We start from the raw sequence: 25,754 nt of genomic DNA, 5'->3' as shown, positions 1-25,754 counted from the left end.
TTCATGGGAGGGGATGGGAATCAGAGGGCCACCTTTGGCCCCGCCGGCTGCTGTGTGGAAACAGTGTGCTTCCTTCTGTTAGCCCTTTGATGGCTCCCCCTCCCCACGGCTGCCGTTTGTTTGGACACTGCACTCCTAAAGTCAACCACCTACATCCCCCCTCCCACCTCCTCCCTCTTCCACACACACACACGCACACACACAGCTAACCCCACCCTCCTCACAGTCCGCTGAGTCAACGCTTGTGCAGGAAGGATGCAGTTGTTTTTGCGGCCCTGGCTCAGGGCTGCTTGCTCGGTCGGGTGGGGGGTAAAAGAGGCGGCGGCATTTACGCGACAAAGTGGACTGTTTGAAAAAATAAAGACGGCAGGAGGAAGAGGAAAGGGGCTGGACACACACCCAGGGACAAGTGTGCCGACTACTCTGAGCGCGTCTATGAGGGTAACAATCACCCCTCTGTGAACACCTTCCCACAAACCTGTACCGTCTTGTGCTTATCTGATTCAAATACCAGGAGGAAGCTGCAACATCGAGGATAAATACCAGCTCTTGTCTTTCAGGTTGCATGAGTCATAGGCACGTAAATCAAAATGAGATGCAACCGTGGGAAACTTATTTTATATTGCAAAACACAGAAGCAAAGAAATCAAAGGTGCAAAAAGGCACAGCACAGAGTCAGGACTACAAAGGATGTGTTGCAGCCAGCGAAACTGAACAATGAGGGGGGGAAGCACTTTGAAATATTTTGCTTAAAGATGCCACAGGAGTCAGATTTTGGCCTTCCAGCCAGTAAACAGAACTGTATCTAAAGGTGCACACGGGTGCAGATTTGCTTGATGTGGAAAGCATTTCAGGCTCTTCATCTCTGATATGCAAAACACAACAAAGCCAAACAAGGGCTGCCTTTTTTTTTTTAATTGAAATATGAACTTTATTTCACCCATACAAAATAAAAAGAATGTTAAAAGTTTTCAATACAGTGTCAACTTCAACTGTCTATTCGGAAACATTTCATACTGAGACTGACACATAAATGGGAGCCGCATCTCTGCTTTCAATGGATACATTTAAAAGAAGCTAAAAGAGGGGGAAAAAAATGTTGAAGGTAAAGAGAAACGTTTCTCAAAATTGGAGGGGTGGCCAGAATAGAAATCAGAGAGGACAAAGCAGACAAATAACTTTAAAAACAAAGCAATGGTCCAAGAGTCACAGTATACTTCTGATGGTTTTTCAGGGGGATTTAATGGTTGTATAAAATAATGCGCGAGGTCCAGCTGCCAGAGCAACTAACCTCTGACAGCGTCGAGAACAGAGACGAACCAAACGTAAATCATTAACCTGCTGATATGGTTGAATCAGGGCTGCGGTCGTGGAGGTTTACAGTTCTCTTGATAAAAACGTGAATTAAAAATAGAAACTAATTCAAAAAAGCTGTGGCTAGCTAACCTATAGTAAAAATACACCTGCTTCCTTGTTTATGTTGCAGCCTGACAATTGGACTGACGAGCGAGTCGTGACAAAGCCGGGAAGCAGAGCTCACATCTTAACCGCAGTACTTCATAGCCAATCGATAACAGAGTAATACAACACTTCATGGGTGAGACAATGACCTCCTTTCCCTTCCGCAAGTGCTGACCTCCTTCCAAATACTTTACAAACTCTTGCCCTGAACTCATCTCCGCTAGTTGCCTTTGCGTGAGCATCAAGCTATAATAAGACTTTAACTACCACTTATAGAATTTTTCCAGCCAACCTGAGGGTCCGAGCGACTGATTTGTTCACTTCGTAATGTCTACCACCGAGGATTGAGGAAGAAAGAAAAGTGCCAAAAGAAAAAAGCTACTACAAGGCAACACAAACCACACCTATCCTGTCTGCGGGGGCTCATGGCGAAAACAGCGACGACTGCCATTTTTAATAGTCAAAATAGAACGACTGACTTGTTAAAAAACATCCTCGTTGGATTTTCTTCTACAATAAAATAAAACCTTTTTTTAAAAAAAAAAAAAAAAAAAAAGAGGAAGAAAAAAATTAAAACACATGATACACAACCAGGTTTGCGTCTCCTGCGGCGGGGTCTCTTACAGCCTGCTGTCGAGGGCGGGCTGCGATGAAGAGTCTTCCCCTCCTCTGCTCAGCGCGACCGCCGCAAGAACAAATGAAGAAATCGGAAAATAATGTTGAAAGAGTGTGTGTGCGTGTGTGTGAGTGGTGGGGGAGGAGGAGGGAGGAGGGAGCTAAGAGTCATAGTCTTCGTCGTCGTCGTCCTCGTTTTTGTGCGGCGCAGGGGCCGGGGGAGGCGGTGCGGCGCTCATCATGGAGGGGTGGGGAGCGAAGGCTATGCCGCCCTGTAGCTGTGCTGGAGCCATGCTGCCCACTGAGACCATGTTGCCCATGTGGATGTACTGCGGCGGTGCGTTTGAGCTGCGTGGGGACAAAAAAGAGGTGTAAACCAGGTGCTGGGAGGCATGTCCTATCACATTACACGTACTCTCAAGTTCTCAAGCAGTGCATTTTTGGACTTTTTAATAAGCAGCAGCTAATGCTTACATTAAGAGGCACTGAACACAACAGCACTACAGGAGAGGTTCAGGGTTTTCCTCCACTCACAGGCAGCGTCAGTGGAGGTAATGTTTTCATCTTGATCCACCAGGTGTAGTCTACTTGTGTTGTGCTGCAGGCGTGAAGCTCCCCAGCACGACATACTGGATACCAGTGTTAGCCGGCTAGCACGGTAGCTAACAAACTCCTCAGCAAGATCTAAAAACAGACTGGATTGTACTGCTGTCCAAACCAGACCATCAATAAAATCCTTGATATGTCTCACAAAGTCCTGCTAAACAGTTTCTGGAATTATGTTAGTTAAAACTGACCTCTGGACTGGTCAAAATATTTAGCACTGACCTTTATACTTGAGCTACTATGTTTTTTTGAAAAAGAAAAAGCTGATTTCTCCTAAAAAAAAAATCAATAAATGTCATAAACAGCAATACATGTCATTTTTCTCACTCATGGAGACACTGTTACAACACACATAAGTAAACTTTCTGTTATTCTTGAAAATCAATCTTTTCATGTTTCGTGAGATTAAACCTAATAATTCTAGGCAGAAGGCAGAAGGTGAGTTTGTAGAATTAGACTCTATCTGCATTTGACCTGTTCCAGGAAACCCCATTTACAAATTCTACTTTCTATATATTATATTATGATATTGTACATTTAGTATACATTTAGGGTGTCTCTCATTTTCATGTATGAAAGAGACGTGTTCCACATACCATTTCTGCTATTTGGAATGCAAAAACTTTGAAGCTAAACATGTGAAAACTGCTTGGACTGCAGACAGAACCTTATAATTCCAAGGTGGCGACTCACAGTCACAGTCCACAGTCAAACCCTGCTTAGTGTGGAACTGTGACACAGCATCGTCTCTAGCGGAAAAACAGCACCCTCTCCCTGTTTTTGGCAGTAAAAAGTGGTTTTCTCTATGTGAGCAGATGGCACACAATTAAATTTAAATGATAAAAAGGCGCAGTGGGCTTCCAGTGGACATATTTAGAACCAAACAACTCCAGGAAAATCTGGAATTATCTGCTGTTAAAGTGAGAGAATAAATAATTCTTTCTCTTCAAAATAAGTGGAAAGGAAAAGCAATAACAAGCACCGTTCTTCAATTCAACGCACACATTGTGGTGTAACTCCCAATACCGTGTGTGTTCACTGACTTGATGACTGTAGCTCTTGAGCTGCTGATACACCATGGTGTAGCATTCACATTATCTTGTAATTGTCACTTGTGCCCACAGCGGTTGCTGTTCAGCAAAAGTTACATCGTCTCGCTTGAGTAATGGGTATGGATTACTGTCAAACTGTCGCAGCCCTGTTGTATAGATCAACTGTACTGCATCAGTGCTGAATCCCATCATACGGGGTCAATAATTTAAGTCGATTTGCATATGTTATGTGAATTATGCCAGTTCGAGTGTGGTTGCAGCCAAAATGCACTGATAATGCTTTAAGGCAGGTTCAGAGGCGTTCAGGAGCACACTAGACCACAACTAATGTAAGACTGTAAGACCCTTTTCACACATGGAATATGACACATTGCTAGATTCATCACGCTGTTAAAGTGACGTCTCTTAGGTGACTTTTACATAAATGTTGCTAATGGCTTCGTGACACAGGAAGAATCTCCTTAACGGTGTAAATTTGGCTCTGTCCAAGTGTTTAACAGTGTATTTAAATGGTCTTCCTTTCTTTGAGAATTTGATTCTGACACGTGAAAATAATGAGTGATCTCAATCAGGCGACCATGAGGTGTGTTTAATCTCACTTGCTGTACATGTTTGACCTTGTCCTGCTGTCGCCTTTACGTCTATCTGACACCTTACAATTCAGACTTGTGGTGTGTTCACACTTCTATGAGAATGCTAGTAGTGTGAGTGAGGAATGGGGCTAAGACTGCTGCTGTGACTTTAACATTTAGTGACTCAGGTGCTTACACAGACATGAAAAATGTTTCTTCATCACTTATTATTGCAGGAGCTCATGTGAATGGCCTTAAAAAGTCTGTTTTTATTGTGGAATGGCATTTTTTTCTCTCAACACTCCTGCTGTAAATAAACACAGTACACAGACACAGACAGCAACATCTCCTTTTGTTTACTTAGCTTAACAAGGCTGCCTTGTTTTGCATAAATAGTAATTTTATCATTGTAAAGCACATTTCATTCAAGTGCAACAGAAACAACATAAGACTCAAAACCTTATTGGTTCATCTTTCACTGCTCCGACAATTTCCACCAAATCTGGTCTGGTAAATAAACTCTTAATTCGCCAAATCAGGAGAGTAGCGAGAGAGAGGGCGGATGTCACAGAGAAGCAGCAAAGACAGCGTGTAGAGTCGGGATATTTTCATATCTAAGAAAAAAAAACTAAAAAACTGGACATCAGGAACTCTGGTCTTGTGACTCCTGTGTGTCCGGTAGTGCATTCAAAGCAGCCACGGGGGTGTTTTTTTTGTATTTTCACAACTGAATGTTTGGATTCTTTTACAATTCGATTACATATTGGAAATTAGAATATTCACCCTATATACCCTGACGACTGTTCTGAGAGAAATTTCTCTTTGGAGATACATGGTTTCACAGGACAGCAAAAACAGTATGTATATTCAATAAAGACTGAATACCTAACTCTCCTCTCGGACTATAACAATAGACACACTGTGGATATCCAGTATCTCAGTATACAAGGGCTGTGTCCATACCTGTGGAACCTGGATGCCGCCTGCAGATTTGTGCTTGACTGAGAGCCGTCCTCGTCTCCATCTGTCTCGCTGTCTTCAGAGTCATCCTGCTTCCATCACAACAAACAGACCAGTGAGCCTTCTTACCTCAAACACAAACCAATCATTGAAACTGTGCAAATATATCCAGAAACCACACACTGACGCATTACTGATGGACTATTGCTTGTCCAAATCAAAACAAGACGATCATAGTTCGCACCTTATTTTGCCGCTTACTTTTATCTGCTAGTTTAATATGCCCACTCCAGATCTTATGAGAATGTGTTGGTGAGACACAGACGGGTCTTCAACAAAATTAATTTTCTCCTCCTCCTCGCTGTCTGAAAAATGCCATTTCAGTGTCGTAGTTTTTGGGAGATATGTGTATTGTGAAAAATGGTCCAATGTTTACTTCGAAGGATCGATTATAATCTGTGGTCCATGTCTCCCGCTCGTGTGAACAGACTCAGGATCTGCCCCAAGCCTCCTAAAGGGACGGGGGAGTGGCGACACCCACATGACAGAGATACAGGAAATGACTCTGAAGTGTGCTGTGTCGCTCTCTGGCTCAACTTGTCTGAAGGTTAAATTGTGAAACAACCCCAGCCAATTGGAAACTTGAGGTTGGTAATTCCTGATTGGCTGTTTTGTCTCCAATCCCGATGCAAAAATATTTGGTTACTGGGGAAGTAGAGAAGCACTGGGAGAGGCGAGGAGGCACACATCAGCCACACATACGCAGTGCACACAGTTTTGGTTAAATAGCTAGTTGAAATTCATAAAATTCAATCAACACTATGTTAACTTTAACTTAGCTATCTTGATTTTTTTAAAAATAAAAAATAGCTTTAACATTGCCTGTAAATGCAATCATTTCTAAAGTAAGATACCATTTACTACTAATAATATTAATCATAATGCCTTGACTGTATAGCTTGCCATCATCAAGGTAAGTTAGCTGACAAGCTCTGTTAGCTACTGCAAACATGGCAGAATTTAGCAAACTACTGATTCAGCTAGGCTACAAACTAATAAACAACACACTAATTTACAAGTAGATCTCAGTAAAGGTTCACAAAACTAAAATAAATACGTACACAAAACACATAAACCGAAACCTGAAACCTGAACCTGAAATGTTGAGAGGGCAAGAAAGATGCTGAGTGAGCGTGCATGGGTGAACACAGCAGGGCCACTGGTAAAAAGTTATGATTGCGCACTTATGTGGATACAGCAAACACATAAATAAATATTAAAAATATAATTTACATAAAAACTTTTCCTGTGCTTAAAATGTGCCATATTGCGTGTTCAGGAATGAGGCACAAATACAACTCTGTAAAAAATGTTGATAGCTATTAGCCTCTGCGTGCAAATCAACTCCCACCTCTTGCTCTGACTCTGTGCCAGACAACTTCTTGTCCTTGCCTTTGGCGCCGGCCCCGCCATTCTTGCGGCCCGACCCTGGTTTTCGACCCCTGGGGAGAAAAAGAAAAAGAAATAAACACTTTGTGAAGGGAACTGCTGTTTCGTCTTTGGGGAAAATTAACAAGTCGTGATCATGCTACAAGATTCTACAGATGTTCCTGGATCAGTTCAGCTGAATTATCTATTTATTGTTTGGTCTGAAAGCCATTCACACAAGCAAACAGCTGATGACACACTTAGTGATTCTGTCATGAAAAAGAAGGAAAAAAGTCTCGTAGTTACAATGACAGGTTTGAATTTTGTGATAAAATTATCTTTAAAAGTCTGTTGTGGAAAGCGTTTCTAAAATGTTAAAAAAACAGACACATTGAGTTTTTAACGACTGCCCCTTACGCTGCTTTTAAGAACAATGTGTAATAAAGACACACTGTAACACTTTGTGCAGAAACACCCATTTGAAAGATGTTTTAAACAAAAAAAAAAAAGGTTGAAAATGTGTTTGCAGTTTCATATCCAGCCATGTTCTAATAGCTTCCAAAACTAATTAAAGATTAGACCATGGTTCGGCATCATAAATCTTGCAGTTACCACCATGCATCATTCAGATAAACAGAGACAATTCTGATTTAGGGAGTAATGTGAGCGATACTGCTGGTGGAAATTACTTTCAGTCATTTATATTCAAAGATGCAGGGACTCCACATGCCTCATTCCCACAGCTGAGACAAAGTGTCTAAATATTAGAAGCTTACAACCACTTTAAATTGAATCGCAATCGAATCAGCCACACTCTTTAGCAAAAAGTCTTCTAACTCATTTAATTTATGTGTAGTTCTCTGCCAAGCTCTCTGCTTTAATTTAGCTGCAGCTGCAGTGTTTGATTTGACAGTCAATACTGTTTTTTCTTCTCTACAATCCTCAATAATTAGTTCTCGCTCTGTAGAGCTGTAAAAAAAAAAAAAAGTGCCTTCTCATGTTTTTTTTGCAATTAATTTCTAGTCACAAAACAAAATGGAAACAGAGGTAAGGTAACAACACGAGGAAGACGAATATATCGCTTTAGTTAATTTCAATTTAAACTAGTTGCTGTCCCTGGAAAAGACAAAAGTAATTCTCCTCCTGTAGCAAACTTTAGAACTTATATGACATCGACCGCTTTGCTTCAATACTAGAGAGTATCAAAAAACGCCGGCGTTTCCTCTCCACGCCACCGCACAGATGGCGCTGAAGAGCATTTCTGATGGCAAATGTGGTGTTGCTTACAGAGCGAAAGGTGAAAGGAGACTCCGCCACTATTTACCAGTATCAACGTCAGACAAGACGCTTGCTGTATTGCTGCCACACTGTTTGTTATCAACGTACCTCCTGATAGTTATTTCTATTTTTCATACAGTCCAATAGTTTTCAGATATTCCATCAGTTTTTTTCATTTTGGTCAAGTTATACAGGTTGAGTAAAGAGTAAAAACAGTTTCTCCAGCTGCTCCCAGGTCTTTCAACAGCCCCCTCCTTTGAAGTGAGTGATTATACCATAACATGTGATGTCATTTCTTTTTGTTAAAATGGATTTCAGTAAATTGGTATCACAGGAAGTATCGTTCAGGAATTGGTATCATAGCCCAGGTATCAGTTCTGGCATCAAACATTTTTGGACAATACCCAGCCCTATTTCTTTCACATTATAGTGAGGGTGCATGCACATATCAGATATGACTTAATGATAAATTGACTCAAGTGATAAAACAAATGAATGAATCACAGTGACTGGACACAGCAAACATTACATTATCCTGAACTAGCCATGTACATGAAATAGAACCTTGCAGATCTGAGTTTCCTGGTGTCACCTTTGAGGACTTGACTGTTTACTTCCTCGATAGTCATGGTGCTATACAAACACGTTGAGGTGGATGTGTGTGAGGCAGAGAGAGAGACAGAGAGAGAGAGAGAGACCTTCGTGGGACTTTGTCTCCTCCCCCCTCGTTGTGGTTCTCTTCCCCCTCGCCCTGCATGTCCGGCACCGCTGCCACCAGGTCTTTTAGAAAATCAAACTGTTGCTCCAGCTCAATACACTGCTTTCTGTAAACACACACGCAACACAACTTTACATCAGTACATTGCTTTCGCCACAGACTTGCATACATTCCGAGTTGAGCAAAAAGTCAACTTAATTTCAAATAGACAAAGAGATAAATGGGGATTATATATTCATTTCAACAACATGCAGAATCTGAGTCACCCAGTAAGATTGTCCTGCAAGATGCATCTTACTCTCAGCCAGAAATACTTTCAGATACAAGGGATTTGGCAATGTGTTGCAAATCCACTCTGCATCACTGTGAAGGTGACAATAGAATCACAGGTACTCCCACAATATACCATACAGTATAATAGTGTGCTTTAATGTGTCTTTATCTAAAGCCAAAGGAAATGAAAACATAACACCTTTTCAGCTACATCTATCCAAAAGCAAATCTTATTATCTAGCTGCCTGATTTCACATCTGTGGTATGTTAGTCAGAATGAGCTGAGCAAGGATGACTCCACAAGAAGTCTAGCTCCAACACAGTGAAATATAGACCAGGTGGTTTATCCCCACACCCACACACACACACACCCACACACACACACACACACACAGAAACTTACAAATGAGATGTTGTCATCGTCTTTGCATTCCTAGACTGGGTGACTTGACAGGCCTTTGTAAGCAATGATTCCAAAAAAAGCTCCAGGGCTCTCGCTGACATCTCAGTTAAGGAAATTGTGATGCAGCAGGTCTGTGTCCTTTATTTAGATGAAACAAATTCACACATGTGGTTTATCTTATGCTGCAACAGCAACAAATCTGCTTGGGCTGATTGGGACACAATCCTTACAATACATACAACTGACAAAGCTGTTTACCATCTGATCGGGTGCTAATCCACAACTTGTACTCAATATAGATTATAGACTCAAACATTTTTTCCCTTATTGATAACCTGTCACTTTTTTTCAATCACATGATAATGTAGGATAAAAAAAAGATGCAAAATGCCCATCACAAGTTCCAAAAGCCCAAAGTGATTCCTTCGAATATCTTCTTTTGTTAGACCCAAACATATCCAATTGACCATAATTTTAAACTTAGAAAAAAACAGCAAATCTTTGTATTTGAGAATCCTACAGCAGCAAATGTTTTGCTGTATTTAATGATTACTACCCAAATTGTTCTTGATTAATATCTGTTGATCAAGTAACTGTTCAAGCTCTAAGTCAGGCCATAAATTTGAGGTCCCTTGTCCTAGTAAACGAATGGTACAGTTTAGACAAATTTAACATCAGTCTGTGCATTAAAAGCACATGCAGATGATCGAAACCTTGGAACTTGCACAGTGAAGACATTTGGTAGGAAGGATACAAATAATAACAGGTACTGCTGCAGCAACTTTGCCTATTTCTTCATCTGTCTGCATAATCTTCTTAATCCTTGCCTGTAACAAGAAAAGTTAAAGTACAGTGAGTCAATGGGTGTAAATACACTTCAAGAGCTTGCAGCGTGTCAAAATCAAAGGCCCCCTAACATGAAAAATCTTACCAAAGTACAGTACAACACATTCTTAATAAGAGGACTTTCGTACATGCTTAAAACCATTCCTTCCAGTCATGTTGATCAGATTTTCTTTAACATTATTGTGCGCACTGTGAATAGCTCTTAAGTTTGGTGAATATGCACCTACAAACAACAGATATGCTCAGATTTACAACGTTCACTTTCACTTAGCTTGTCATGCTAAAAACAACGTTAACTAGAGGACTCGCTAGCTAACTTATGTCGTAAGCATTAAATGTAACGTTACATTAGCAAACACTGGGTTTCAATGTCAGTTAGCTAAGTGAATTAAACCATCAACGCTGGTATAATCATTAAGGGCACTAGTGTAATATACATTTAAGAGACAAATGCCTTGCGTTTGCTAGTTGGCTTGTTAGCTCTCAAGGAAACAAAACAGGCCGAATCCCATTAAAGCTAGCTAAAGAAGTTAGCTTCCCATCATACAGTTTGCTAACAGTAGTTGATCTTCACACCGGTTTTCAGCTACATTTAAACTTACCGGGGGGAATCTGGCGTTGTATTTCTTCTTTTTGCTGGGCATATTTAAATTACCTGGATGGCTAACCTAAAATAAAATTCAATATATCCCGGAATATTATTTTATATCATAGATAAATCACCTCCACCGCGCACACACTAGATAGCAGTAGCTAGCCGGCTAACTCGTTAGCACGTCGTCGTCACTCGTTCCCTGTTGCTTGGCAGGTCAGCTTGGTTCCGCAGGGTCACAGCGCCGTCCGGCTCAAGCACAACGACGTCTCGCAACTTGCACAGGCCTAAGTTAGAATGTACAAATTAACTGTTACGTTACATATGTGACGTTAATTACAGTTTAGCGGTTAAGCATGTTGCGTTTCCGACTATACACACCCAAAGGAAATATTTTTTGTCATTTAAGAGTTGTTGGATGCCTAATTAAATTCAGTAACTTAACGTTACTGTGTTTAAATGCATAACGTTACACCTCGTGCGACAGCAGGAATGCATATGTCTATAATATATAATCTATATTTGATAACGACACAGGTTATGTGCGCTCCATTCATCGAAAGAATAAGTAATTTCCAAGCTGCGTGATTTATTCTAAAGGCGAGGCACTGACTAAAGTCAAGCTGTCAGCCATTTGAACTGAGTTTGTCACACCGCTCTCTGACACAGAGGAGCGGGCTACCCGAGCTCCGCTTGTGCGGAAGAACAACACTGGACAACAAACTTCAGCGTCCGCAGGTAGGTCAACGTTAAGCCGCAACGTTCATAATTTGCGATCAGTGTGCGATAATTCCCGTCGTCCACATGCAAACTGTGTATGTTTCAACGTTAGATGTGATCGACAGCTGGCTGTAAATAATCTTTGTCCAAATTTGCCAAAAACACGAACATGGGCAATTGGTAAATTGGCTAGCTAGTCCGTTAGCTACAATAACACTGGAGCCAAGCCATCAAATCTTTCGACGTGTAACTAAATCTGCTTGTATAATTGCATGTGAGCTTTGGACGATACACAGGCGAAATAGAAAGCAACTTATTTTTGGGGAAGAATCGGCGGTGGATAAACGTTAGCTATTGAACAAGTGTTGCTAACGTAGCAGGCTAGCTAGCAGCAGTAGTAAACATTCGAAAGCATTCCAGCCGTTTTCTTGTGCCTGGGTTTCGGAGTTTTAAAAACAAACACATAGGCTACACCTGTGCTTTAAACATAAATCTGAATTTACAGAACAGCATCTTCCTTTCAACAGGACAAGATCCGGGACTTGTTTACTAGCCTCACAGTGATAGCATCATGGAGGAGGAAGTGGCCCCTCTCGATGGCGAGATGGAGACCCCCTATGCTTCAGACACTTATGCTGCTGAGGCCATGGCAGCAGACATGGACCCCTGGATTGTGTTTGACTCGCGAAGAACTCCCCGATCGGAGTTCGACGGCTGGCTGGAGAGCAACAGGCCCTCGCAAGTGTACAGGTTTGGCGATGAGGAAGGTGGTGCAAGCCGTGTGGGGTGGATCGCTGTGCTGGGTATAAACCACTGCCCCAGCATTGGGGATGTCACTGGTCTGCAGGAGAGCTGGGAGAAACTTTTGGCCAGTGGCCGGCCTGCCAGCTTCCAGACAGTGAAGGAGCTAGCCCTGAACCACGGAGTGCTAACAGGCAAGTGGCTGATGCACTTGGACTCTGGTTTCAAGTTGGACCATGCATGGGAGTGTGTGGCCAGAGCAGCCCTGGATGGCAAGATCTCCCTCGTTAAAGTCAGTCCCCATAATCCCAAGGGAGAGGGCCAGCAGGTCATTTGTGCCTATAACCAGAACTTCACTGATGAGAGCGAGGTTATAAGGCTGGACTCTGTCATCCGTGCCACAGGGGTCAAATGCCCTCTGTCCTACAAGCCGGATGTTTACACATACCTGGGGATCTACCGAAACAACCGCTGGAAGCTTTGTCCCACCATATATGAGAGCAAATTTGACCTGGAGTGTGTGCCCAGGCGTTCCCACATTGTCAACAAAGTCACCAATCTTGAAGTAACATAAGCCCGTCAGAACAAGAGGATAGTTTTGCATGATGGGTAAATAAATGACGACACATTTCGTGATCCCATGAGTTGAGTTGTGCAGAACACGTCACTGACGAGTCAGTGGTTCAGTTATGTTCTCAAGTTCTTCCTTTTGGCAAAAAAAGCACTAAATGTGACCTGCATTATTGTCACATTTTTTTTGTATTAAACATACTGTATTCAGAAGTAATGAGTATTTATATTCTGTTGTTTTCTCGAGGTTTGTTTGTAATACTAACACAAACCTGACTGACAGGGTGGCGAAAGATGTGTGTTCAGAAGAATATGTGCATCCAGTGAAGCCTTTTTTTTTTTTTTTTTTTTAAATCCAATGTATATTTGTCTCATTTGTTTGGCTTTATTTGATTTTTTTTTGTTTATACTGAACCACAATAACTGAGTTGCCAAATAAAGTCTTCTTTGAAGACCATTTTAATATGTTGTGGTTTTTATTGCCAAGTGTTTTTTTGTCAATTTTGACAGAATTAATCATTTATTACAGGAAAAATGACATAATATAATCTGCTTACATTATACCAGTATAAAACAGCACGATTTCAGCTCAAAGCATATCTTACTAGAGAGTATAGCAAGTCGACCTACAGGTCTGAAACAGGTGAGTTAAACTGCAGCCGTTATTCATAAAGTAACTTTAAAAACTGATTAGACCAGAAAAAAAAGATCATGTGATCATGATGTATCTGATACAGCTCCTCTGCTATAAGCATGTACTTATTAATGTTGCTTGATAATTATTTACATGTAGACCTTCATTTGGTTCTGAACACATTACTACATTTTGTTGCAACTCAACAAAGGCACCTGTATGAGACAGTTGTTACAGTTACTGCTGCCCTCCAGAACACATTTAAAACATTCTATTAAGTTCCAAAGTAATAAATGAGAATATTTAATGAAAAGGGCGATGGGCGTAATTTACATAGACTTACCTCAAGATCTCATTACATTCTTTCAGAGAATACTGGCTGCTTTGTTGAAAATAAAGGCAGACCAAAGCGTACACATTTCACTAAGAGACAGTGATGATCGCTATCACTGACCGCTGTTAAAATGACAGTACAAAAACATGCTGAGCATGTTCCACAGAAAATTACCTCAACAGAAAAACATATTAACAGATGCTTTCAGCAACGCATCTGATCTGATTGTCTTTATAAAAACAAACATTTGTTGGTTAATAATCTTCTAACATCAGGTTCACACAGTGGCTGAAAAAGTTAATGATTCATGCTTAACGAGGGCAATGAAATCTGATTACGTTCAGTCCTGTGGTTTATCATTGGTCTGACAAACTGTATATAAGGCTTGGCAAACCCCACAGAAAGAATACTACAAAGAGTCTTTGCTGGTGTTTCACTAAGCGTGTCCACAGGGAGCGGTTTTGCTACATTCTGTCTCTCACAGCCCTTCATGCCCACCTTCTCTCTCTTTTTTTGTCTTTAGTGACAACAAAGGGGGTTTAGTTCTGAAGGCTAAAGGGCCAGACACAAGTGGTCTTTGTAAAAATGTCCATAACAAAACACAATATGGGCAAACTTTAAGTTGGGTGTCCTGACACAAACCTAGCTTGGCTTCCACTGTTAAAAATGGAAATAAGACGATCCTCGTCAGCAGACATCAGCTCATCGAGCTCATCCAGCACGGGGGGCCGGTGGTTGTTGTTGGGTGCGATGTCAATCATGCCCTCGTTCTGGAGCAAGTTGACGATGCTGTTGGGGTAATTCATCCAGGTGCTTCCCGGGTTGTTGCTGGGGTCAGAAGTGTTGTGCGACGCCTCGCTGTTCTGGGCGGCAGTAGAAGAGCTGGGGGGGGCAGCTTGTTGGCATGAAGCTTGAGCCAACATTGAGGTGCAATTCCCACTCTCGTTCATGAGGGTGGGGTTCAGAAGGTCCTCGAAGTCATCCATGTTTAGGTTGTCCAGGGTGCCTGGGGCCTGGGCTTCGGAAAAGCTAGGGAACTCTGGGATATCATCATCCACAAGTGGCGCATCCACTCGGAACTGAGAGGCCTGGAGGGAAAAGGAGCTGCTCGGGTGCGAGGAGACCGTGCTTCCCTGAGAGGCTGCTGGCTCCTGGCCGATGGCCGAGGAAATGTTGGGGAAGAATTCATGAAGGTCTGACATGTTGACGGTCGAGTAGTCCTGGGTGACGGTGGAAGTGGTGGTAGAGGAGGAGGACGAGGCTGGTACCTGGCTCATTGTGAAGCTGGGCACTGGAGTGGCTTTGGGCTGGGGGCCCAGGTTGAGGCTCTCCATGATCCTCCATGTTTGGCTTGTGGTTTCGGCAGAGATGGAGGGCGAGGGCTCGACCTTGGGCTGGACTGAGAAGAGCTGTCCTGGCTGATTGTATGAGTATGAGGGCTGGTGTTTCGCTCCACTGGCAGCAGGGGGCACCACAGCCGCTGGAGACACAAAGACAACACCAACATGCAATATGAAGTTCCACTGCAGAAAACCTTGAAATGCAGAAAAAGACCTACAATCATCAGTTTATGTTTTGCTTGACTACTATGTTTGCTGTCAATAGCTACCTCTATATTTTTAAGGCAGGAGAGAAGAGGACTGTCAACTGACTTATCTATTAATCGACTTCAAGTTCTACTAAACTCACAGCCAATCTGCGGTGACTGAAAAGAATCATCACATGTAATATGAACAACTTAAAGAGACCCACCGGCTTGTGTGCTCATTGACGGAGGCTTGGCTGTGACTGTTCTCCTTGCTGGGCTTATGTGGCGTCTGTCTGGTGGAATAGTTACTGAAAATCCAACAGATATGAGTATATTACATCTACAAAATAAAGAGAATATTACCATTACTTATTATTTGATATATATTCTATTATTACTACCACTACCTTATTAAATACAGCATAGTGATAGAAAAAAATGTCATCAACGAACCGTTAGACAGCATGGGCCCCAGCTTCAGGCTCTGGAACATGTCCCCTGTACGCTTTCTCTTCTCACTCAGCCTATATTCATCTGCAGAGGTCATTTTAAAAACACAGTTATAAGATGATAAGATAAATATAAGATAATTCATGTGACATCATATGCAAATCTTACCTGGGTCAGAGGGCATGTACTGGAAGTCCATCGGCTCGCTGACCTCGCGGTCAGAGGGCCGGCGGAGCTGCATCTTGACTCTAATGGGCTTAGAGAGGTTGGTGTCGCGGTACGGCGGCGTGCGGAACACAATGGCCACCTGTCTGTGGACGTCGGCCTGAGAGAAGCTGCCCTTCCCCTCCCAGGAGTCCTGGAAGAAACGCACCTCGATGTCCTCTGCGGAGGAACACAAAACAGGAAACGCTAAGAAGATGCAAAAGCTGAGAATCGACAACCTGTGATCGACTTCAGATGTCAAACTTAAAGTAAAAGGGTTTGATGTTTCAAGTACAAATGTGACAACTCTGCTTGCTGTAGAAATGGCTACGAGACATCCTCCTGGAGAGCTCAGGCCCAAGAGTTACACGATCTCGTCCAAGATTCAGGGTTCACAGGCTTTTTTCACACTGATGGAATGTGTATCGTGGCTTAAGCTGAGCCATGGAGGACTCCACGGGGAGTGTCCCACAACTCCCACATCAGGAATACAAAGCACACGTTGTACAGCACATTCCCCCGCCATAAGAACACTACTGCAAACAACCGAGGGAAAATGACTTCATGTCATTCAAAAGTGTTAATCAGAGCGAGATAATGTAAGAAATTAAACACAAGAAGCGATTTAAACCGAGTTCACACAGTGCAGTGGAGCTGGATGTTTAAAAGATTTGGACTTCATATCAGCAGCAGAGCAGCAGCAGGTATTGCTCTGATTTCAATGATATACCACAAAACTTACAAATTTGCTTTTAGGTTTTTCAGCGAAAATTACAAAGCTGTTTCCACATCCTACATGTGGCTGTAGCAGGCACAGAATCACTACACATGTGGCACGCTAGTAGTTCATTAGAAAACAGGAAAAAAAATGAGAAGTGGACATCCACACAGAGGAAGAAAGCTTTCTGCCTGTGATGCAAGCCGCTCAGACGTGACATGACTGCTTTGCATCGCAATACACACTCACACGCAGCAGGTAATGTGACAGGCGACGAACCCGAACGTTTGCAACGACGTGTCACATCGGTTATATGCATGGTGTTATCTGGGAGCAGATGTTTTTGAAATGCTTACTTAAAGCTGTATTATTCATTCATTCATTTATTTATTATTTATGTTCAGAGGATCAAGCTGAAAACACTGACATCATTACCATGTACAGTTATGGTGAACAGCCAGCAGACACGAAGCATCATTAGCATCAATTTGGAGACGTGTCCGGCCACTGGACGCATTTTCTGTCGCTCACTTAGCTCTGTTTTGACCTCTACGAACCCCTGAGCAGAAATGTGCGTCTCTTTAGCTGCTAAATGCTCCAGCGCTAGTTGCTAACTTTGCCTGCGTTTTGGTACAGCTTCCTGATGGCGGCTAGAAATGACGTCAGCGAGAGCGGAGTCATAGTTCTCTGTGGGTTCATCACTATGAGCGACACACTTCATATTAAACACAGACAGTTGATCGCCAATTTAAATAGAGGGACTGATAAGTGCAGCTTTTAATGTCAATTTGTGAGCAAATAAACAAATCGCTGTGTAATAAAACACAAATTCAGTACCACAGGATTCAAAATATAGAAGGACAACGCCCTTTGATTAATAGTGACAAAGAGGAATTTATGACACACATTCAGACACACACAGATGTTCGAGATTATGCAACGTTTGGCGAATAACTATAGCCAAGGGTGACAATTACGGGATTATTACGGGTAAATGGCCAAATGTTGTGCAACAGCGGCACACGTAATGGCTCGCAAAAAAGTCAGTGAACTGACTCAACACAAAAATACCTAGCTTGTTAACATCGGCTTCTGTAAGCAAAACTCTACAAATCAAGTATTTCTTGAGTAAAGGTGAGTTTTAATGCTTAAAACTTATATGTTCCATCTGTGAGCGGAAATGCGTCATTTTATCTTTTAGAAGTTACTACTACTGTCTTACGTTAAATGAAGTTGGCAAATCATTGTATGGCCAATAAATAATAAATTAACTGTGACCTGAAGTAAAAATGTGCATTTGTTAACCTTCAAGCCTCAACATGTCTCACTAACAGCATCTGGAAGCTGTATTATAAAGGCTCCTTCTGGAACCTTTGTCTACTTTTGCTTTTAAGACTGGGCAGTTTTGTGTGTGGTAGCAAGTAGCTAGTACAATCTATGAGTGTGTTGGCTGTTGATTTCATCCTCACCATCATCCACTGACGGGACAACTATGAACATCTAGAGAGTGGAATCATCACATGCAGTACACTTTATTGTGAGAGCCAGGGTTCTATTTCTAGCTCCCACTGACATTTTGTAGGTGTGAAAGGTTCATATATATATATATGGAATTAGAATTGTAAAATATGTTTCTATGTTCTATCAGTATTTTCACTAACCGAAAATCTCAAAGAATGAAGTCATCAACTACCTTTTTGCACTTTGTCACACAGCAGAAAGATTTCATCTCCTCCTTTGCAGCTTCCAATGTTGCAGTTGACTCGGCAGATCTTCAGCTCAGCGGTGTTCGGGGCCCCTGTAAGACAGAAAAAGCATTTATGAACGCCAAGGCTACAGATTAACACCAGACTCCTCCTTAATGCATGTGACTGATAAGTCACTACAACGTGTCTTAGGCAGCCAAACAATTCAATTTCCTCTATATAATTTCTTTTTTTCTGGTCTTTTCTGTTTGTACACTTTTAGAAGTGCACTGGAAGCTCTTTCCATTGCTGTGTCTGATGCTTTTTGATTATGGAGCTATTGTATTATAGCTATTACTTTGTCAAAAGTATAGTAGTAGATGTCACATTTGACCATATTTCACATTCATTGAATTTCAATGACATTTCTTTAAATCTGAGTGTTGCAATTATTTTTTGACAGTGACTTATTCCCTAGCTTAGATTATAGTAACAAGACTAAAGATGGACTTACTTTTACTACTGAGACTAATTCTTGTAAACACCTTTCAACTAATAGTCAGCTTAACCTGACAACAATGAGCTCATGTGATTTGGGGCTAATGTGTGAATTAAGACTAGTCAAAATATAATAATAAAGACACAATACTTAGCATCAGCTTATACCCTTGGGCATCAATGTAAGCATTCACAAATTTGCATCAACTGAAGCCTAAATGTATGCATGTACTTGTGTGTGTGGATACATGTCGTCCACTCACTGTTGTCATAGATGGGCTGTGACACCACTGGCTCCAGAGGAAACAGCTCCCCTGTGAGCAGAGTGACGGACACCTGGAAGCAGAGCCGAACCGAATTCAGGTCAAACTCCTCCTCCCACACCTTCGGCTCGGGAACTGCAGCCAAAACACAGCAGGGAAAGGGTGGGGTGCACAGTCAGGCAACGCAGCAGTCTGGCAGAGCGCTGCATCCTGTCATATGCAGGCTATCAGGGCGTAATATCAATTACACTTCCTGCTGTTACTGTTGCTGTACATATACTTTTAAGGATTTTTTTTTGCTCACAATACAAAAAAACTGGTTATGGATCTTGTTCTGTTGGTATTCTCATTGATTTATCACTATTTTGTCTTTACCCACTGCTATAATCTGTAGCTTCTGGCACTTTCTGGGGCTATTTCTCCGTTGAAGGACCACTGTGTAGGATTTAGTGGCATCTAGTGGTGAAGATGCAGATTGCAACCACCTGAATACCCCTCACTTCCCCATCTCCCTTCCAAGCCAGTAGGAGAACCCACAGTGGCCGTGAAACTCATAAAAACACCATGTTTGTAGTAATGTTTTAGGAGGAATGGAAGAAAGTCATTGAGTGACTTTTGGTTTTAGTATATATTCAACAAGATTTGATTCACTGGTATCAGTAAAGTTTACGCCTGGTAAAGCTTCTAGTTCAGTGAAACTTCAAGCGGGACATTTACAGAGTCCCTCTTTGCACGCTGCATAATAACTTTTCACACAATGACTGTGAACAGAGAAAGGGCAACAAGTCAAGTGCAGACAATCTGAAACATGAGCACTTACTGTTGAAGGGGTTATTATTGGTCTGCAGCCTACACGTGATGGCCTCATTCACATCCTTCTTCTTGACACACTGTATGCCCAGGTTCTGAAAACTGAAAGCAAATACAGTGTAAGACTGAAACTCACCACTCAAGCTTGAGAAACCACTCAAGCATACAAGCACTCTCATTCACAGCTGTAATATTTCATATTCTGTTTTTTCATGTGAAACAAAATACACATGACTGTGGCCAAACACCCAACTTACAGTTTACACATGGCGTGAGCCTTCGCTCCATTAACCCCAGTTTGAATCTTTAGCGCCCATGAAATTCACATTTAAAGAGAATGAAGCATCACTTTGGGTCATGAACCACATCCACGAGTTGAGAGGTCAGTTCAGGAGTGGAGCGACAGCGGGAAAATACCAGACGTGAAGTGCGCTACCAGTAATGTGCGCACTGGTAATGACCCGTTGAACACACCCAGTGTTCATTATTAGAGCTCTTCTAATGAGGAGCATTCTAAACTTTTATCTTTTCTTAATCGACAGTTCCGAGGTATTTGATCTGTGATTTCTGTCCTGTTTTCGTGCTTTTTTTTTTTAAATCCTGGGCATACTGTAGTTGGACCCTGTCTGCTTACCAGACCCCCCTGTCTACTAGCTGTATTCATGAGTGTTTCCACGCTGCCTGTGGCTAGTGCCGGCTCGAAAAAAAAAAAAAAAAAAGACCTAGATGCTCCTATCTCCAGTGATCACAGACCTATTTCCCAAACTCCCATTTACTGCTATAACCTCAGAAAAGACAGGGTTTTTTTTTTAGTAAGGCTTCTCGGCACATCACAGTGCTGAAACTGAGCCAAAATGCCATCTTCTCTAATTTGGGGAAAATAATTTTTTCTCCTGATTAAAAGACCTTTTCCTCTTATTCCACATTCTTTGACCATATTTACTATGATGTCTACTAGAAATCTGTCATTTAAACTCCCATATAGCTCTGTTTTGTTGGGCCAAGCAGCCTTTACAACTCATCTTGTAGTGGGGGAGCTTTTGGCAATGCAATAAAAATGTGAAAGGCAAATGACTAATATAAATCAGCACACTTACTAACACAATACCGGCTGGAAGGCAGTACACACTGTGTGTTTGAATTTCATCACACACGTGATAAAGACAGACAGACAAATATAGTTCCCTCTGCCCAGACAGACTGGTTTTATTATGCAATATTAGTTTAAACATTACATAATTAAAAGCATCCCTCAGAGACGGATGTTCTTTCTTTCTCCAGGTCCTTAATACTTCTTTACTTTTTGTTTAGCAGTGGCAGATTTTGATTGTTATAAAGGATGCTAGAATGAAAGACAGCAAAGCCACCGGAGGCAAACTCGACCTGTCATCACATACTTTGTGCCGTTAATGTTTTACTCATCTCCAAACGCAAGATGAAGCTGCCGACTAGTTTCACCAAGGCTACAGTAAACACAGCCTTATCTAGGTCAATCTCCAACAAACGCCACCTTGTTTTGATGTGGAACTGCACTTTCCCACGTGGCAGTTCAGAGCCATGTTAAACCACGGGGTGACTAATGCAGTGTTTCCTCGAGTTCCCCCTGAAGTGTGTGAGGTACTGAGTGTGATGTCCATGTCCCCTGCGCTCCTACCTGTGTACTCTTCTCTCCTGCAGGTCGGCCTCGTAGTACCCATGTTTGCAGTCTTTCCCAACCAGTTCGTGGGGGTGAGGCTTGTGTGGCGCGTTCTTCGTCACCAATGAGATGCGAACACGCAGGGGGCCGCTGTAGTTGTGCACCTGTGGAAGGAATATGTCACGAGGGTTGATCTCACCTACAGTGCATCCAACTGTTTGAAAGGAAAGCTTCATGTAATAACTTACAAGCTCTGCAAGTCAGCATACAACAGCTCATTATACTTCGGTTTACAAATTTCCTGACATTTTTATGATATGTTATCATGGCTGGACTGAATCCCAGAAACTGAGATTTACTAAACAAACAAAAACTTATCTGTTGAAATGACAATTTGCCATTTGTGCCAGACTATTTCTTAGCCAGCCACTACCTCCCTGCAGTCTCTGCAACTGGTCCCAGGTAAGACATAGTCCAGCACTTTACCATAAAACAACAGCAACTGTTGTTTTTACACTTTGGTTTTTGAGATGACTGAACAAACAAGATATGATGTGTTAATTGGTGATCTTTGGAGGTGCTGGTAGGTGGATTCTTTTTACCTGTGGACAGAGCCACGCTTGCAGTTCCCTTCACTTTCAGTCTTTTGGCTAAGCTACGCTAAGTAGCTGCGGGTTCCACCAGCTGCATATCTAGCGTACGCACATGGGAGTGGTACCAATCTTCTCATCCGATTCTCAGAATGACATCAGATATGTGCAATTCCCAAAATTATTGCTTTGAATTGTAGACTGCATATCTTCACTTCTTATAGCTTGATTCAGTGCATTAATCTAATAAGGAGGGCAGACTGTTAATTTACCTTTCATTATCAGACCATCAAATTCAATGGACATTTTTAAAAGTGTGATCTGATTGGTCTGAAAGACTGTCGTGCAGCCAACTCTGGCAAGATGGGTTCTTGTGTCACATGATCTCATGCAATCCAGCTGCCCCACAAAGTGAGATTTTCAGAAGATTGCAAGATGCAAGCAAAGAAAACAAAAAGAAAAACTTTGACCAAAGTGGGTTATGTACCTCTTCTGTAATCTCGGGCTGCATTATATGGATCACAGCTAGAAAACAGGCTCAATAAGCGGCATCCTGCTCACCTTGATGGCTGGGTGGGTCTTAGTGGTGTCATTGCTCTTCTCTCCGGGGATGCTGCCGGCTGAACGTCCCTCACACTTATACCTAAACCTCATCCCCCTCTGCTTTGGCTGCTCGATGATCTCTACGAAGGGTTTCGCTGTTTGGACAGGTGGAAGCAGGAGAGGAAGACTCTGACTTAAACGCTGTGTGTTGGAAAAACAAAGGCACGCTATCCGGCTTTTGAAACACTGCCTATCTACACTGCTTTACTTGAGTCAGTGTGTCAATACAGAAATAGCTCTGGCATTGATCACCAGAACACAGAGTGCTGAAATGTTTACTCATTAAAAGCCGGCAGTCAATATCAGTGCTTATTCATTTACGGGAAAAGCTTCCTACCTGGTTTGACTGAGCCCCATCCAAACAGATCTGTGGTGGACAGAAAACAAGAAAAGACATTTCAACCACTTCATAGTCAAAGTCTTAGAGCAATTAGTGGATTACCATCTACAGTACATGACACACAGTGGAAGCACAGATGACACAAACCAAAAACTGCTTTCAGCACATACTTGTGGTTTAGTAAGAGTTTGTCATTTGCGGCATGGTCAGGGTGGAAATCTACAAGACTGTGCAGCGTCCAAAGAGGTCAAAGGACGCTGAGATACAAGGACTTCCCAGCTAAATATAATAACTCCTCATAAACTGCCTGCCAAGCTCGGAAGTGCAGAATTAAGCAAACAATGACGGGCAGGGTGTAATATTGGTGTCAAATTACCCGCCTTGTCGCAAAAAAGCCTCCCTTGTGAGCGAAGAGCAGGCAGCACTCTCGTTTCAGACACTCGGTTAATGAATTGTTGAGATTCACACAAAGAAGTGAGGTGTGACACGAGATCAGGTATCCATGGCGCCACCCATCAGCTGGTAGGACTTGTTCAATTAGAAAGCATAAGTAGGATGCTTTCCAAGTTGTAACATGCCTGCTTCCCAGCCTCAGATCAAACTAACCGTATGGGGAAAATGTGTCTCTTTGCCTTTCAGCTTTTGTCCAGTGACAAATGCAAAAAAAAAAAGGTGAAAACAAGCCTCACACCCTTTATTCTGCTGGTTACGTTATATAAAATGAATGCGAATGATATGGATCATAGACAAAGCATAAAGCCCACTTGCACTTCTATTTCTGTGAAAGACATCCCTGCCTATTTAATGTGCCTGATGTTGTGAAAGTGAAAGTCAATGTCTGCCACATCACATGCAATTAGGCCCTCACCAATTACTAAATGTGATGATATCAGAACACAGCTGGGCATCTAAGACACGTGCGTGTGTCACTTTCACTGCAACTGTCCCGACAAACACATCACCGACACACTGTTGACTTTCTCTGACACGATTTATCTAAAATCCAATTTCACTGTCCTCCTCCTTATATCCATATCATAGACACGGATATCATATGCATATCGATGATGTCATTCTGTTTATAGAGGGCTGATGTGGACAAACAACAAATCAAAACTCAAAACGAAATTATAATATAAAGAAAAAACATTGGCAGTTCTTATATCGCCCCAAGCTTCTCCTCCCATTACCATACATATGTCCAACTAAACAGCCCGTATCCAACCACAACTTGGGCGAAAATATGGTGAGTTATTTCTATAATTTCCGCTGACTGTAAGTGAGGTGGGCGGTTGTGAGCGGCGAGGACCAAATGTGAGAGGACAGATTTTTAATTGAAACGAATGCTACCTGGTGGGTTACATGTTGGCCGAATTCAGGACAAATTCTTCACGATGTCCGACAAACACTTAGAATGCGATTTATCAATCGTGTATTATAGTAAATAAACAGATGACCGATAAATTCACCGAGCTTCTAACGAAGTTTGGCATTTCCAGTCGCGATATCGATGGTGGACTCAAGTCAACTTCACAGGCCTCTTGGCAGCTCGACACTGTTGGTTCACCCTTGCCAGGTGAGTTACCTCCATACAGAGGACTAAATACAATCAGTGTAAGACGAAATCTCACTCGCACGTCGCTGGGCTCGTTAATGAAAACACAAAGTTATGTCAAACTTCCTACTGCGCGTTAGCATACTATCCGAGAGCAGCAAACTCCTCCTGCTAACGCTAAACCCAATGGCAGCGGGGCTTTCCCCTGCGCGCACAACAACTCCCTGTACGGTTTCACCTCCACTCTCTGGTCTGAGCAAACAGGCCGAGCAAATAAATCCAGCTCCACTTACTCTCCATGGCTGCGTCCGACTCCGACTCACGCTTCTCCGTCCACACCACTGTTTATCTGGACTTTGTTTTTCAGCTAAAAAAGACGCCGTTGACTCAGAAAACTTCTTGACAGTGCTGTTCTGCCGCCTCCTTCGCTCCACCTACAGCTGTGTGCAAGCGGACAGATAGTGAAGCTGGCTTAGTGTTAACGTTTCCGGAAAGTGCGGCGCAAAAGCGCAATACCTGCGCGATACACCGTTTTCTAAAGCAACATGATGCAGGCTATGTAGCTGCTTCTATATCCCATTCCTTTCCTTTGCTTGTTTATTTAAAATAGTAGATAATAGAGTAATAAATATATAAACTGTATATACACGCTTTTTTACCCACAGAGAAACTTAGCCATTCATTTTGGCAGTGTTAAGCATGTTATTCAGTTGAAAACGAATGCATTCATTCTGCACTGCTTCTACACATATACACAATTATGCTAGCTTATAGTAGTTAAACTAAAATATTTTTTTCTTTGATAATGTAATTCTTAAATTCTAATTGGTCACACATCTTCATAGCAATTTAACGCTATTATTTTGAAACGCTAAGTCTGTTTCCGCTGTTTCCTCTGGCGCGCTTGACGCAGCTGCACCGCTTTGCCTCTGCACTGCGACTTACCACCACCCACTCAAAACAGTGCGGAAATACCCAGATGACGCACTTGAAAGGAACAGAAAAATAAGTTGTGAGTAGGAGAGGCAAAAACATAACTTCTGGCTTTAGTCATAACCTGGAAGAGAGTCT

General features: G+C 42.2%; 3 protein-coding genes across 3 annotated transcripts; 1 reads left to right on the top strand and 2 right to left on the bottom strand.

The window, feature by feature from the left end:
* Window positions 1-904: 904 nt before the first annotated feature.
* On the bottom strand, window positions 905-11,012 carry drap1 (DR1-associated protein 1 (negative cofactor 2 alpha)). The gene is made up of 7 exons (XM_041965087.1): window positions 10,815-11,012; window positions 10,121-10,193; window positions 9,367-9,460; window positions 8,671-8,796; window positions 6,678-6,768; window positions 5,270-5,355; window positions 905-2,424 (listed from the first exon to the last, which is right to left on the bottom strand). Exons 1-7 carry the CDS (start codon window positions 10,854-10,856, stop codon window positions 2,238-2,240), a joined length of 699 nt encoding a protein of 232 aa, XP_041821021.1. The 5' UTR covers window positions 10,857-11,012; the 3' UTR covers window positions 905-2,237.
* A 403-nt stretch (window positions 11,013-11,415) lies between these two features.
* c23h11orf68 (chromosome 23 C11orf68 homolog) lies at window positions 11,416-13,270 on the top strand. The gene is made up of 2 exons (XM_041965182.1): window positions 11,416-11,542; window positions 12,052-13,270. Exon 2 carries the CDS (start codon window positions 12,096-12,098, stop codon window positions 12,837-12,839), a length of 744 nt encoding a protein of 247 aa, XP_041821116.1. The 5' UTR covers window positions 11,416-11,542; window positions 12,052-12,095; the 3' UTR covers window positions 12,840-13,270.
* Window positions 13,271-14,283: 1,013 nt separating this feature from the next.
* On the bottom strand, window positions 14,284-25,120 carry rela (v-rel avian reticuloendotheliosis viral oncogene homolog A). The gene is made up of 11 exons (XM_041965180.1): window positions 24,977-25,120; window positions 23,126-23,155; window positions 22,747-22,883; window positions 21,614-21,759; window positions 19,970-20,061; window positions 19,150-19,284; window positions 18,397-18,501; window positions 15,950-16,165; window positions 15,785-15,865; window positions 15,556-15,639; window positions 14,284-15,283 (listed from the first exon to the last, which is right to left on the bottom strand). The coding sequence occupies exons 1-11, from the start codon at window positions 24,981-24,983 to the stop codon at window positions 14,421-14,423; spliced, it is 1,896 nt and encodes a 631-aa protein (XP_041821114.1). The 5' UTR covers window positions 24,984-25,120; the 3' UTR covers window positions 14,284-14,420.
* Between the last annotated feature and the right edge of the window lie 634 nt (window positions 25,121-25,754).

This window comes from Chelmon rostratus, chromosome 23 (genome assembly GCF_017976325.1).
Source record: "Chelmon rostratus isolate fCheRos1 chromosome 23, fCheRos1.pri, whole genome shotgun sequence".
In the NCBI taxonomy this organism is placed as follows: domain Eukaryota; kingdom Metazoa; phylum Chordata; class Actinopteri; order Chaetodontiformes; family Chaetodontidae; genus Chelmon; species Chelmon rostratus.
Note: the sequence above shows the minus strand (reverse complement) of the source record. Positions and strands in the feature narration are given on the sequence as shown.